The 13517-nt window shown below is 38.4% G+C and overlaps 1 protein-coding gene across 2 annotated transcripts in view; it reads left to right on the forward strand.

The window, feature by feature from the left end:
- The window catches only part of LOC124805310 (protein broad-minded-like), a 292053-nt gene that overhangs the window by 203406 nt on the left and 75130 nt on the right, over nt 1–13517 (forward strand). For both annotated transcript variants that reach the window (XM_047265826.1, XM_047265827.1), the window contains exon 5: nt 6294–6427. In XM_047265826.1, the coding sequence (XP_047121782.1) occupies nt 6294–6427 (134 nt within the window). The remainder of the gene's footprint in view (nt 1–6293; nt 6428–13517) is intronic.

The raw sequence follows: 13517 nt of genomic DNA on the forward strand, positions 1-13517 counted from the left end.
CCTTTCTTTACCAAAATGTGACTTCATTAGATTGGCTGTGGCTCTGTATTTTGAAAACCTATACAAGACTTGAGCCAAGAGCCTTAAGTGTTCTGACCATGTGGGGGTACCCATCAGTAAGTCATCAATATACACTGTGAGTCTACTTAACATTTCAGGCCCTAAGACTCAATCTAAAGCAGAAATAAATACACCTACACTGACATTTAAACCAAAAGGGAGAACACAGAATTCATAGCTTTTGCCCCCACATACAAAGACAGTGTACTTACTTCATGTAGTGAAATTTGGCAGTACAAGGCTCAGAGATCTATTATGGTGAGGTACTCAACATTATGGAATTTTTTGAAGTTGTTCTTTCAGGTTGTCAGGCTGCATCCTAACAGGAATAATAATTTTATCTATTCCTCATGTGTTGATCATGAAGCAGACACTACCATTTGATTTGCTAATGACTAAAATGCGGCCACAGTATTGAGAAAAGAATGGTTTTATTATTCCTAGTTTGGTGTTCTACTGATCTCTTTCCTCTTGGCCCATGGAATGGGGTAAAAATAAAAACCGAAGGTCTCATGTGGGTACGCCTCCATTTTATATTTGTATCCTTTGATTATGCCAGGGCATTATTCAAAAATGTTAGCATAATGTATTAAAATCTCCTGCAGTTCTTCTTTTTGTTCTTCTGTAAGATGCACTGACTCACTCACCTTGGCAGGCATGATCTCATGGCCTATTTCCTCTTTCTCTGATTGCTCAATTTCTTGTGTGTTTACAAACACGATGGTAGGAAAGAAGAATTGTATTAGAATGTCAGCAGGGTGTTCTCATTTGATTTCACTACTGTTTGACTTGACTAGGTCTACTGAATATTGTTGGTCATTCCCAACAAAATGGCACATCTCGTTACCAGTGTCAATTTGTGCTTAGTACTTCCTAGAGGTGTCCATGCCAATAAGGCAGTTTACTATTAGCCTTTTGACCATCAGAAAAATGCATTCTAAAGAGAAGCTATCAATTTGAATAGGAATCCATGCCTGTAATATTATGCCTTTAGACTTAACCCCTACAGCTGTTTGGATTTTACAATTATGGACTGGAAGCATGGGTGTGTCCTCATTTTTGTAATTGGTCAAACAGACCCTATGAAATTATATTGGTGGTAGCTCCAGTGTCCAGTACTATGGGTATCCTGAAACCAAATATTTGTGCATTGAATACTGCCCATACTGTGTCTTCATTTTCATCTACACAGTTCATAATATGTTCTCAATGCAGGTCATCTTTGATATCACCACAGTTGTCATACCTAAGAACACAGCTTTCAACTAGTTCCATGCTTCCACCCCTATTACTGGTTGTTGAATGAGGACCTATCAAGATTGTTTTGAGATTTCTGAATTACCCTGAGCACTGACCGCTTCATTAGGGGTAACCTCAACTATGTACACATTATTTGACTTGTTTCACCAACCGGTTAGTATTTGGCATGGTTCTTGATTTGAAATTTTGTTGTCCCTGGCTACTACTCGAAATGTAATTTTGATTGTACTGATTATAGTAAGCTTGTGACAGATCATTTTGTCACCCTGTTGCATTCTGCCCTTGCCAGTGACTGTTCGGGTCATTTCCCCCAGTTGGTGGAATTTTGTATGCTTGCTGACTATAACCTCCACTACTGTACTATTTCACTACCAGAGACAAGCCACTGGAAACAGTAACTACTATAAAACACCTAGGAGTAACTACCCAGAGTAAACTAGAGTGGAACGACCACATGTGGTGGAGAACCTGAGAAAATTCTGGTCCTATGTAAAATCACTAAGCAAGTGCAAGGCCTCCATTCAGTCACTCGTTGACAAGTCTGCTGTGATAGTTGAAGACAGCAAAACAAAAGCAAATTTTTAAATTTCACGTTCAAGAAATCATTCACACAAGAGAAGCATACAAACATGCCATCATTTGGCCATCGGACAGACTCCCATATCGACAACATAGTAATAAGCGTTTCTGACATGGAGAAACAACTGAAAGATTTGAAAGCAAATAAGTCACCAAGTCTGGATGAAATCCCAATTCAGTTATACAAAGAGTACTCTACAGCACTGGCCCCTTACCTAACCTGCATTTTATCTTGCATTTCTTGCCCAGCACCAAGTGCAGGTGACTTCTGTATAGAAGAAGAGTAAAAGAATGGAACCGCAAAATTACAGACCAATATCCCTATCTTCAGTTTGCTGCAGAATTATTGAACATATCCTCAATCAGAATATAATAAACTTTCTTGACACTGAGAAGCTTATGTCTGCAAATCAGCATGGTTTTAGAAAGCATTGCTTATGTGAAACTCAACTTGCCATTTTCTCACATGAGATACTGTAAACTATGGGTGAAGGGGGACAGGCAGCTTCCATATTTCTAGATATCCAGAAAGTATCTGACACAGTGCCCCATTGCAGGTTGTTAACAAAGGTATAAGCATATGGAATAATTTTGCAGATATGTGAATGGCTCGAAGACTTCGTAAGTAATAGAACCCAGTATGTTGTAATTGACTGCGAGTGTTCCTACTAGGGTATCATCAGGAGTGTCCCAGGAAAGTGTGATAGGACCTTTGTTGTTCTCTATATACATAAATGACTTGGCAGTCAGAGTGGGCAGCAATCTGGGCTGTTCACTGATGATGCTGTGGTGCACAGTAAGATGTCGAAGTTAAGTGACTGTAGGGAGATACAAGACAACTTAGACAAAATTTCCAGTTGATGTCATGAATAGCAACTAGCCCTAAATGTGGGAAAATGTAAGTTAATGCAGATGAGTAGAAAGAACAAACCTGTAACATTCAGATACAGTATTAATGGTGTGCTGCTTGACACAATCAAATCATTTAAATATCTGGGCATAACATTGCAAAGCGATATGAAATGGAACGAGCGTGTGAGTAGGAAAGGCAAATGGTTGACTTTGGTTTATTGGGATAATTTTAGGAAAGAATGGTTAACCTGTAAGGGAGACCGCATATAGGACTCTGGTGTGGCTTATTCTTGAGTACTTCTTGAGTGTTGGGATCCATACCAGTCGGATTGAGAGATGACATGTAATCAGTTAAGAAACAGACTGCTAGATTTGTTATTGGCAGGTTTGAACAACATGTAAGTCTTATGGAGATGCTTTGGGAACTCAAATGGTAATCCCTGGATGGTGATGTTCTTGTCAAGAAACACTATTGAAAAATGTAGAGAATTGGCGTTTGTAGCTGACTGTGAAATGATTCTACTGTCGCCAATATACCTTGTGTGTAAGGACCACGAAGATAAGATACGATAAATTAGGTCTCATACAGAGGCATATAGATAGTAATTTTTCCCTTGCTCTATTTGCGAGTGGAACAGGAAAGGAAATGACCAGTGGTGGAACATGCTGCCCTCCGCCATGCACCTATGGTGGCTTCCAGAATAGATGTAGATGTAGATTTAGAACACTTCATAACACTTAAGTCTATATTTGATGTTAACAAATTTCCCTTCTTTAGAAACACTTTTCTTGTCGTTGCCAGTCTGTGTTCTATATCTCCTCTATTTCAGCCATCATCTGTTACTTTGCTGCCTAAATAGCAAAACCCATCTACTACTAAAAGTGTTCCATTTCCTAATCTGATTCCCTCAGCATCACCTGATTTAATTCAACTCTATTCCATTATCAGGTTACCTTCCATTAGGAAAGTTGGTGCACTCAGTGACTGAAATTATTTATAAATTATAGAGCACAGCAATCAGTCATCCCTACTGTATTCGGTAGTATTCAAACAACTGTGACTGACTCCCGAACAACAGGGAACTGGCATGAATCGAGATTAGAAAATAGTGCATTGATAATGGCTAAGCACCGCGGTTGGGGGTGGGGAGAGGGGGGGGGGGGGGATGACTCATTGCTGCACTCTATAATTTATAGATATTCCATCATCCTTTTTTATGTTCATCTTACATCCTCTTTTCAAGACAATGTCTATTCCATTGAACTGCTTCTCTAAGTCCTTTGCTCTCTCTCTGACAGAATTACAGTGTCATTGGCAAATCTCAAAGTTTCTGTTTGTTCTCCCTTAACTATAATTCCTTCTCCAAATTTTTCTTTGGTTTCCTTGCTCAGTGTATAGATTGAATAGCAGTGGGGATATGGTACAACACTGTGTCACTCCCTTCTCAACCACAGCTTACTTTTCATGCCCCTTGACTCTTATAACTGCTGTCTGGTTTCTGCACAAGTTGTAATAACCTTTTGCTCCCTGCATTTTACCCCTGATACAGTCAGAATTTGAAAGAGAGTATTCCAGTCAACATTGTCAGAAACTATCTCTACAAGTGCTATAAATGCATGTTTGTCTATCCTCAACCTCTCTTCTAAGATAAGTCATTGGGTCAGTACTGCCTCGTGTCTTCCTATGTTTCTCTGGAATCCAAACTAATCTTACCCAAGGTCAGTTTCTACCAGTCTCCATTCTTTTGTAAAGAATTTGTGTCAGTATTTTGCAACAGTGACTTATAAACTGATAGTTTGGTAATTTTCACACATTTCAGTACCTGCTTTCTTTGGAATTGGAATTATTACATTCTTCTTGACACCTGATGGTATTTCACCTGTGTCATACATCTTGCACACCAGGTGGAAGAGTTTAGTCATGACTGGCTCTCCCAAGGCTGTCAGTAGTTCCGATGGAATGTCATCTACTCATGGGGCCTTCATTCGAATTAGGTGTTTCAGTGCTCTGTCACATTCTTTTCACCATATCATATCTTGCATATCATCTTCATCTATGTCCCCTTCCATTTCTATAATATTGTCTTCATTTCCCTTGTATAGACACCCTGTATAATCCTTGCTTCTAAATCCTAACATTTGCCCTCTAGCCATTCCTGCTTATCCAATTTGCTCTTCCTGTCAATCTCAATTTTTAGATGTTTGTATTCCATTTTGCCAGCTGCATGTGCTGCATTTTTATTTTTTCTCCTTTCATCAATTAAATTCAGTAATTCAATATCTCTTGTGTTATCCAAAGATTTCTGCTAGGCCTTGTCATTTAAGATTGATTGGTTGATTTGGGGAGGGGGGGGGGAGGGGGGGGGGGGGACCAAACAACAAGGTCATCAGTCCCATTAGATTATGAATGGAAGTCGGCTGTGCCCTTTCACAGGAAGCGATTTAGGGAAATCATGGAAAACCTAAATCAGGATGGCCTGACGTGGATTTGAACCATCATCCTCCCAAGTGCAAGTCCAGTGTGCTAACCACTGCGCCACATCAGTTTGTCATTTTACCTGTTTATCCTATACTGCTGTCATCATTTCATCTCTAAAAGCAACCCATTCATCGTCTACTATATTCCTTTCCCCTGTTTTAGTCAACTATTGCCTATTGCTCCCCTGAAACTCTCAACAACCTTCATCTTTAATAACTAATTCAACTTCTAATTGGTATTTCTGATGTTATGAGTGTTTACCCATTGCAGTGCAAATGATCTCTATCTCAGGATGATCATTTGTGATGTAAGCTGGGAGCAAAATGAATTATTCATTTTAGAAGGTCTTTGTGTTTTCAGCATGGCTTTCTTTCCATCATTCTCATTTATGATTAGGGAATATGAAATGAGTAGATTATTCAGAACTGAAATCTGTCTTTTGTGCATAATGTTTTCTCAGCTAAGCTATGTAAGATTTTTCTCTGTAACAAACTGATGATTTAAGTTAATTTTTGAAAAAAAAAATTACTCATAAAATAGAAAAAAATTAATTGAATTCAAATCACACTTGAGCATTCAGTTTTAATATGACACAAAGACTTAGTTGAATACACATTCCACTCAGTAAGAAATTCATTTACAGACAGATTTTCATATAACTATATTTCAGAAATTAACTTTGTTTTCTGTTAAGTGGAAACACTGTGTTTCTGTATATGAGATAATTGACGTAAGACAATCTAATATAGTTTTGTTGAAGTATAGACATGAAAAGTGAAAACTTCCTTGTGGAAAATTAATAAACTAAATGTTTTCTGAGATAAATTAATGCAATGTTTTTTACCATAATCCTTATAAACTGAAAAAAATTTATGTGACTAACTGTTGATCCTTGTCCTTAGTACAATATCTCAAGTAATCTGCCAGCTTTTGTAAACAATTCATGCATTAAAAACCTGATCATAATACACTATTATTTTGGGTGTGTGTGAAGACCTTAGTTTCAAGTCTGTGCAAAATATATCCTTTTCACTAATATCCATCATGTGCAACATTTTTACAGGGTACTGTTGTCCACAGAATTGTAGGAAATTTGTCTGAATACTATGGAAACACTATATCAAGTATTGATTGGGGTAGTACTGCAGATCATATCTTATGGCCAGAGGAACAGCTTGGGATTCGCATGACTGTGAGGTAAAATCTTTTTTTAAAAAATTAGCACTATTAATTTAGCATAACTTATATTCTGACATCACTTCTTAAATTATTTGTATGGCCAGGAGTAAATATGTAAGATGGCAGTGAATGAGCGATGTGTGTTAGTTTGGCTCACAAGATCATCTGAATTTTGGAGGTATTATTAAGCAACTAGGCTGTTATATATATTACAAGAATTGTATGGAGAGTGCCTAGCGACACATTAGCATTTGATTTTGAAAATCTGTGACTTGGAACTGCACTTAAAATAGACAATTGTCGAACAACGTGCAGCAGCATCACCCGTGGCCAGTCTGGAGTCGATCCGACACCAGGAGCTGCAGCGACATAACCCGGCATCCCTGACATTGCCATGCTCATGAAAGCTGAGGTGAGTGCTGCATGCCAGTCACAAGATGCACTTGGACTCAATGTGCAGACCACCACTGATGTTGTCACTGCAGCAGTGACGATCAAGATACAGGAGACTCTGGAGATGAATGTGAGTGAGATCCATGCTCTAAACAACTTTAAAAGAAACAGAGGATAGGGCATTATTGCTTGAATGATTGAGAAATTGGGCAAATTTGAGCAATATCAGAGATGCAATACTCTCAACAACAGAGAGGACACCAATGAACTATTGATTGATCTTAACCAAGAGAAGCTAGGCCTGCAGGTGACACTGAGTGACATAGACAGAAGTCACAGAGTGGAGTGTAAGATGCCGGGACCTTCAAAACACAGACACATAATAGTGAAGTTTGTGTCTTACAGTGAAAGATCTGAAATCTTCAGAGTGAAGAAGAAACTCACAAAGTCAGGTCTGACAATATGCAAGGATCTCACCTGGAAGACTAAAGGTTCTCAACAGTGTGATCAAGACTTGGGCTACAAAATGTGTTGTGAACAAAAGGTGGCAGAATAATGATGAAGACTGAAAATGGGAAAAGATCAGTGCACGATGCAGATGAACTCAAATGCCTGTGCTTTAGAAGCTAAAACATCTCAACTCTTGCTACCTCTAGTTCGTGTGTTTATCTTTGTGTCTTTATTTTGTAAAGAAACAATCAGATTTTGTAATCTTTTCTTAAAACAGGTTCCTGATATAATAATTTTGTTTGTTTAGGTTTACTTTTAATACCAATTACAGATTTTCTGTTCAATTCTCATACTTCCAATATCAATATAGTGTATTCTTTCACTATTATTTCACTATTCCCACAGGGCCCCAATTCAGACAATTAATGTACTGTCTTATTTCCGTTTTCATTTAGGAATTTATTATAGTATTACTGTTCTTACTCATAATTGGAACTATTAATGACACACTGTGTTTTTGTTCCATTTATCTAGCTTTCAATGCTGTTCCACATAGGCTATTCTAATTCTGTTTAGTGAGTTTCTTCTCTTGTTTCCAGTTGGCTGTTCAGCAACCAATAAACACCAGCTGGCCTCAGTGACAATATCTCCTTACTCTGCCTGTTAGCTGCCACTTCACATCCAGTAATCCTGCTCCTTTACCTCCTCTACATCAGAGCATTCCATTACACATTGTTCCCCATCTTTACTGGCCCAGAGTCACTGTCTCCAACCAGTGGAATCTTCTCCAGCTTTGCACCTGAATGTACTAAGCTTCACACTGCATGCACAAATGTCCAGTCTCACCAGCTCATCTCAAAAAGTTACATCATACATTTCAAGAAATGGACATCCATGTAATACAAGGGAGGTTTGAGAAGCTCTCAGAATGGAATAGAAAAAAGGTACTTACATCACTGAAACTTTTTATATTTCTGAAATGTAGTCTCCTTGTAGAGTAATGCCTTAGTCCAACAATGTTCCAGTGCCTTGATCCCATCTCGAAAATGAGTTTCCTCCAAGCCTGCAAAATAGTTGTCAATTCCGACTATCAATTTTTCATTTGAAGTGAACCAAGAAAAATTTTCAGTTTTGGAAAGAAATTGAAGTATGACGGAGCCATATCAGGCGAATAAGGCAGGTGTGGCAACAATTCATACCTTAGTTCCTGTAATTTTGCCATGGTGATGGCACATGTGTGTGGGCACACATTGTCTTGATGGAAGATGAATTTCTTCCTTGCTAAACCTGGATTTTTTCATGTATCTTTTGTTGCAATTTGTCCAGGAGGTTAGCATAGTATTCTCCAGTTATTATTTGCACACTGGGTAGATAATCTACAAACAGTACCTCCTTCACATCCCAGAACACTAATGCCATGACCTTTCCCGCCAAAGGAATTGTCTTTGCTTTATTTGGTGGTGGAGAATCAGCATGTTTCCACTGCTTTGACTGTTGTTTTGTCTCTGGGGTATAGTAGTGCACCCAATTTTCATCTGTGGTGACAAATTGGTGCAAAGCAGGCCAAATGTTGTTCCGATATGTCCATTCTCATGCGTTTTTGATCCAGCTGCAAGAGTCGCAGCATCCATCTTGCAGATAATTTTTTCATTTCTAATTCTTCAGTTAAAATGTGATATACCATTTCAGATAACATCTGGCAAGTGTGAGCAATTTCATGCACTTTCAGTTGGCAATCCTCCATGACCATTTTGGGCACTTTTGCAATGATTTCTGGAGTAGTGACACATCTTGGCTAACTGCTGTGCAGATCATCATCTAAGCCCTCCCAACTAAATTTAAAATCATTTGTGCACTTGACAACAGTTGAATATGAAGGAGGAGAGTCCCTCAGTGTATCCTGGAAATCAGCATGTATGTTCTTTGCTTTCATACCTTTCTTTGCAAAGTACTTACTTACTGCTCGAATCTCAATTTTTTCCATCTTCGCAAATCACTATGCAGGAACAACAGAGCCACATCACCACCACAGCTCTCTTCCAAGAGCACTGACATGGCACATGTTTACAGGCAACAGTCCAATGAATATTACGTGAACAACATGTTGCACTACCACTGACCTCTCATGGTGAGTCCGAGAACTTTTCAAACCACCCTCGTACTTCTTTCAGAGACCTGGCTCCAATCAAGTATTCCCACAAGTTCAGTAAATCTAGACAGCTGTATCTTTCTAAGACACAACAAATGTGACTGGCAAAGGAATGGAGAGGGGGCACATGTATGCTCTGATTTATCACCTACTGTACCAGATACATCCAATGATAATGGGGATAAACAAGTGGAATATTTGTTCCTAGAGATTGAATCCATTAACTGCAAGTGCCTGATATGTGTACTCTACAGCCCTCCTATAGTAAGGTGATTTGCCTGCTTTGAAACTGCTCTTTAAAGACTTGATTCAACATACATATATATTATTACAGTTGGTGGCACTGCCATAAATAAATTTTCTGTACAGTAGTCCATCCAGGGTGAAATTTAAGTAGATGCTTTCTTCAAACATATCACTACTTCAGCTTGCTGTTACCCATCATATGGACAATAGTCACACTATCACAGATATATTTGTGACAAAATCTCCAGACAGAATTGTTTGTATCTCTGAAATACCTGCACCTGTCATATTCACCCATGACTTAATTTTCACGATGTACTCACTAGAAAGTGCTAGAAAGATACTGCTGCTGACTACATACTGAGACTTCAAATGCATTAATTTATCTGAACTTGCAACTGAGGCACAACAGGTAGTGTGGGGTTTGTTCTCTGATCCATTCTCTGACATAAGCCATAAACTTCATCGGTTTACTAATAAACTTACTCAGCTACATTACAATTATGTCCCCCTCAGGACCAGAAAAGTAAGACAGAAACATGCATCTTGGCTAACTGAATAACTCCGTTGGTTGGTTTGTGGGGGTTGAAGGGACCAGACTACAACTGAATAACTAAAATGGCTAATGAACCTCAGAGACACTGCACATCGGACATGGAGTATAAGCTACACCCCACTCCAGAAAATCCTATTACTTACAAGTATACATGGAGCAGAGTTGGTCAAGCTGTGAGAAACACAAAACTCAGATGTGCCCATACTTTAATGTCAGCTGTCCTCTAGAAAGATCTGTGTGGTCTTGGTATATGAAAAGCAAAAGCTGCAGCTGATCCTATTGGTTCAGCTGATGAACTGAACTGATACTTTACATTACCTAAACCACAACTGAACACAAATGAAACAGAGATTCATTGATTTCTTCATGGGGGTACAGGACCATATCCACAAAAAATTCTCTCTAAAGCATGTTACTTGCAACAGCTTCATAAAAGCCATCATGCATATCAGATCAGCATCTACTGGACATGATGGCATCACAGTCCTAATGATGAAGCATGTGATTGACCAACTTCTGACCACAATAACAGATGTCTTAAAAGCTCATTAAAAACAAGTGCTTTTCCTGGGCCTGGAAACTGGGACTAGTTACGCCATTGCCTAAAAAGGGTGTTGCCATAGCACCCTCTGACTACCTACCTATTGGCATTCTTCCTGCACTGTCCAGGGCTTTGAAATATGTGGTCCCTGACCAGCTAAGCAACTACCTAACTACACACAATCTCCTAGATGAATAACAATCAGGCTTCCACCAACATCACAGCATATCTGCCTTAATAAAGGTGACAGATCACCTGAAGCTCACTATGGGTGCACAGAAGGTGATTATTATGTGCTTCTCAGATTTCAGCAAAGCCTTTGACACTGTCAACTAGGACATTTTACTTGCAAAACTTAAGCATCCCAAATTTCTCACCAACTGCAGTGCAATGGTTTCACTCATACCTGATGTCTCACTGATCTGGCACCATAAAGTCACAGTGGAGGCAGATGGTATCATGGGTCTCCCATGATTTGATACTAGGTCTTATTCTCTTTCCATTGTACATAAATTATGTGCCGTCAGTTTTGTCCTACTGCAGATACTATCTGTACACTGATGACTTTCAGTTGTATATAAGTACAAAACCAATAAACCGTTTAGACACCTACCAAGAATCTCATTACTGACCTATGTGCACTATCAAAATGGGCACAGGATATAGGATTAAAGTTCAGCCCATCCAAATCCCATGCAGTACTGGTAGCATTCTAGGCTCATTAGCCCAAAATATTGTGAATCCCTACTATCTTTAACCCTAAATGGGACAAATATCGACTTCTCTCCTTCAAAAAAGAGTCTGTGAGTAATAATAGCTGAAAATCTATATTGAACTGAGCATGTAACTGCAATGGGCAAGAAGGGATCAGCATTATCTCTATACCCCTTGAAAATATAAAAAGGTTTTCCCTCTTGACCTGAAAAAGGACGTTGTACAAACACTTCTATTCCTAATTATTGGTGACAGTGATGTTATCCTGGAAGGCTGCTCTCAGGAAAACTCATGGGACTTGGAGCTGGTTGGTAATGCCTGTGTTCATTATATTTCTGATGTTCCACTCTTTGACCACATTTCATCATTATATTCGTAGCTCTGCTGGTAGACAAATGCAGAGATTTCCATACCCTCTGCCTTTACTGTCTTATGAGTGAACACTGTACCCCATATCTATCCTCACCCTTAATGCTCTTACCTGAACAACGTGGCAGAAACACTGCCCCCATCAGAGCAAAATCCTTTCTCCCCCACTTCATTGTTCAGCCACTTTCTTGAAGTCTTTCTCATTAGCAGAAACCCAACTCTTGTACAACTTCTCACATTATATTAGAGAACTGAGTAACACCTTCAGCTTCAGAAAACACCTAATGACACATCTGCTAAAGCAGCAATAAGGATTACCGTTTACCTGTATGTACTCATTACTCTTGTACATCATTCTTTCGAACCTAATCTTCCTCATTTCCCAGTATTCTGAGCCAATGCAGTAACCTTACATTTTCTGTACCCCAGAACCCACTATATCAGAAAGCATCTATTTTGTACACCTATAAATTATTCTTGTATCTGCTACTATCATTATTATTATTATTTCTTTCCTTTCTCAGACATTATGTCTGGTTAAAAATGGAATGTGACACGGACCTTGATCAAGCGTGACTTCCTTTTAACTGTATGGTATATGTTATTTTGCATTTAGGAACTTTCGGGTAATTGAACATGTATCAATAATTACAGATTTCTGTAGTTGTATATATACGTTTGGATGTAGCTGTATTGCGTTGATGTACTGGTGGATATTGTGTGGTATGACTCCTGTAGTTGATAGTATAATTGGTATAATGTCAACTTTATCCTGATGCCACATGTCCTTGACTTCCTCAGCCAGTTGGATGTATTTTTCAATTTTTTCTCCTGTTTTCTTTTGTATATTTGTTGTATTGGGTATGGATATTTCGATTAGTTGTGTTAATTTCTTCTTTTTATTGGTGAGTATGATGTAAGGTTTGTTATGTGGTGTTGTTTTATCTGTTATAATGGTTCTGTTCCAGTATAATTTGTATTCATCATTCTCCAGTACATTTTGTGGTGCATACTTGTATGTGGGAACGTGTTGTTTTATTAGTTTATGTTGTGTGGCAAGTTGTTGATGTATTATTTTTGCCACATTGTCATGTCTTCTGGGGTATTCTGTACTTGCTAGTATTGTACATCCGCTTGTGATGTGATCTACTGTTTCTATTTGTTGTTTGCAAAGTCTGAATTTATCTGTTGTGTATTGGGATCTTTAATAATATGCTTGCTGTAATATCTGGTGTTTATTGTTTGATCCTGTATTGCAATCATGAATCCTTCCATCTCACTGTATATATTGCCTTTTCTTGGCCATGTGTTGAATGCATCTTGATCAATGTGTGGCTGTGTTAGATGATACGGGTACTTGCCGTGTAGTGTTTTCTTTTTCCAATTTACTTTCTTCGTATCTGTTGATGTTATGTGATCTAAAGGGTTGTAGAAGTGGTTATGAAATTGCAATGGTGTAGCTGATGTATTTATATGAGTGACTGCTTTGAGTATTTTGCTAGTTTCTACTCGTTCTATAAAGAATTTTCTTAAATTGTCTACCTGTCCATAATGTACACAAAGCAGTCACTCATATAAATACATCGGCTACACCATTGCAATTTCATAACCACTTCTACAACCCTTTAGATCACATAACATCAACAGATACAAAGAAAGTAAATTGGAAAAAGAAAACACTATATGGCAA

The sequence above is a fragment of the Schistocerca piceifrons genome, chromosome 7 (assembly GCF_021461385.2).
Source record: "Schistocerca piceifrons isolate TAMUIC-IGC-003096 chromosome 7, iqSchPice1.1, whole genome shotgun sequence".
Lineage (NCBI taxonomy): Eukaryota > Metazoa > Arthropoda > Insecta > Orthoptera > Acrididae > Schistocerca > Schistocerca piceifrons.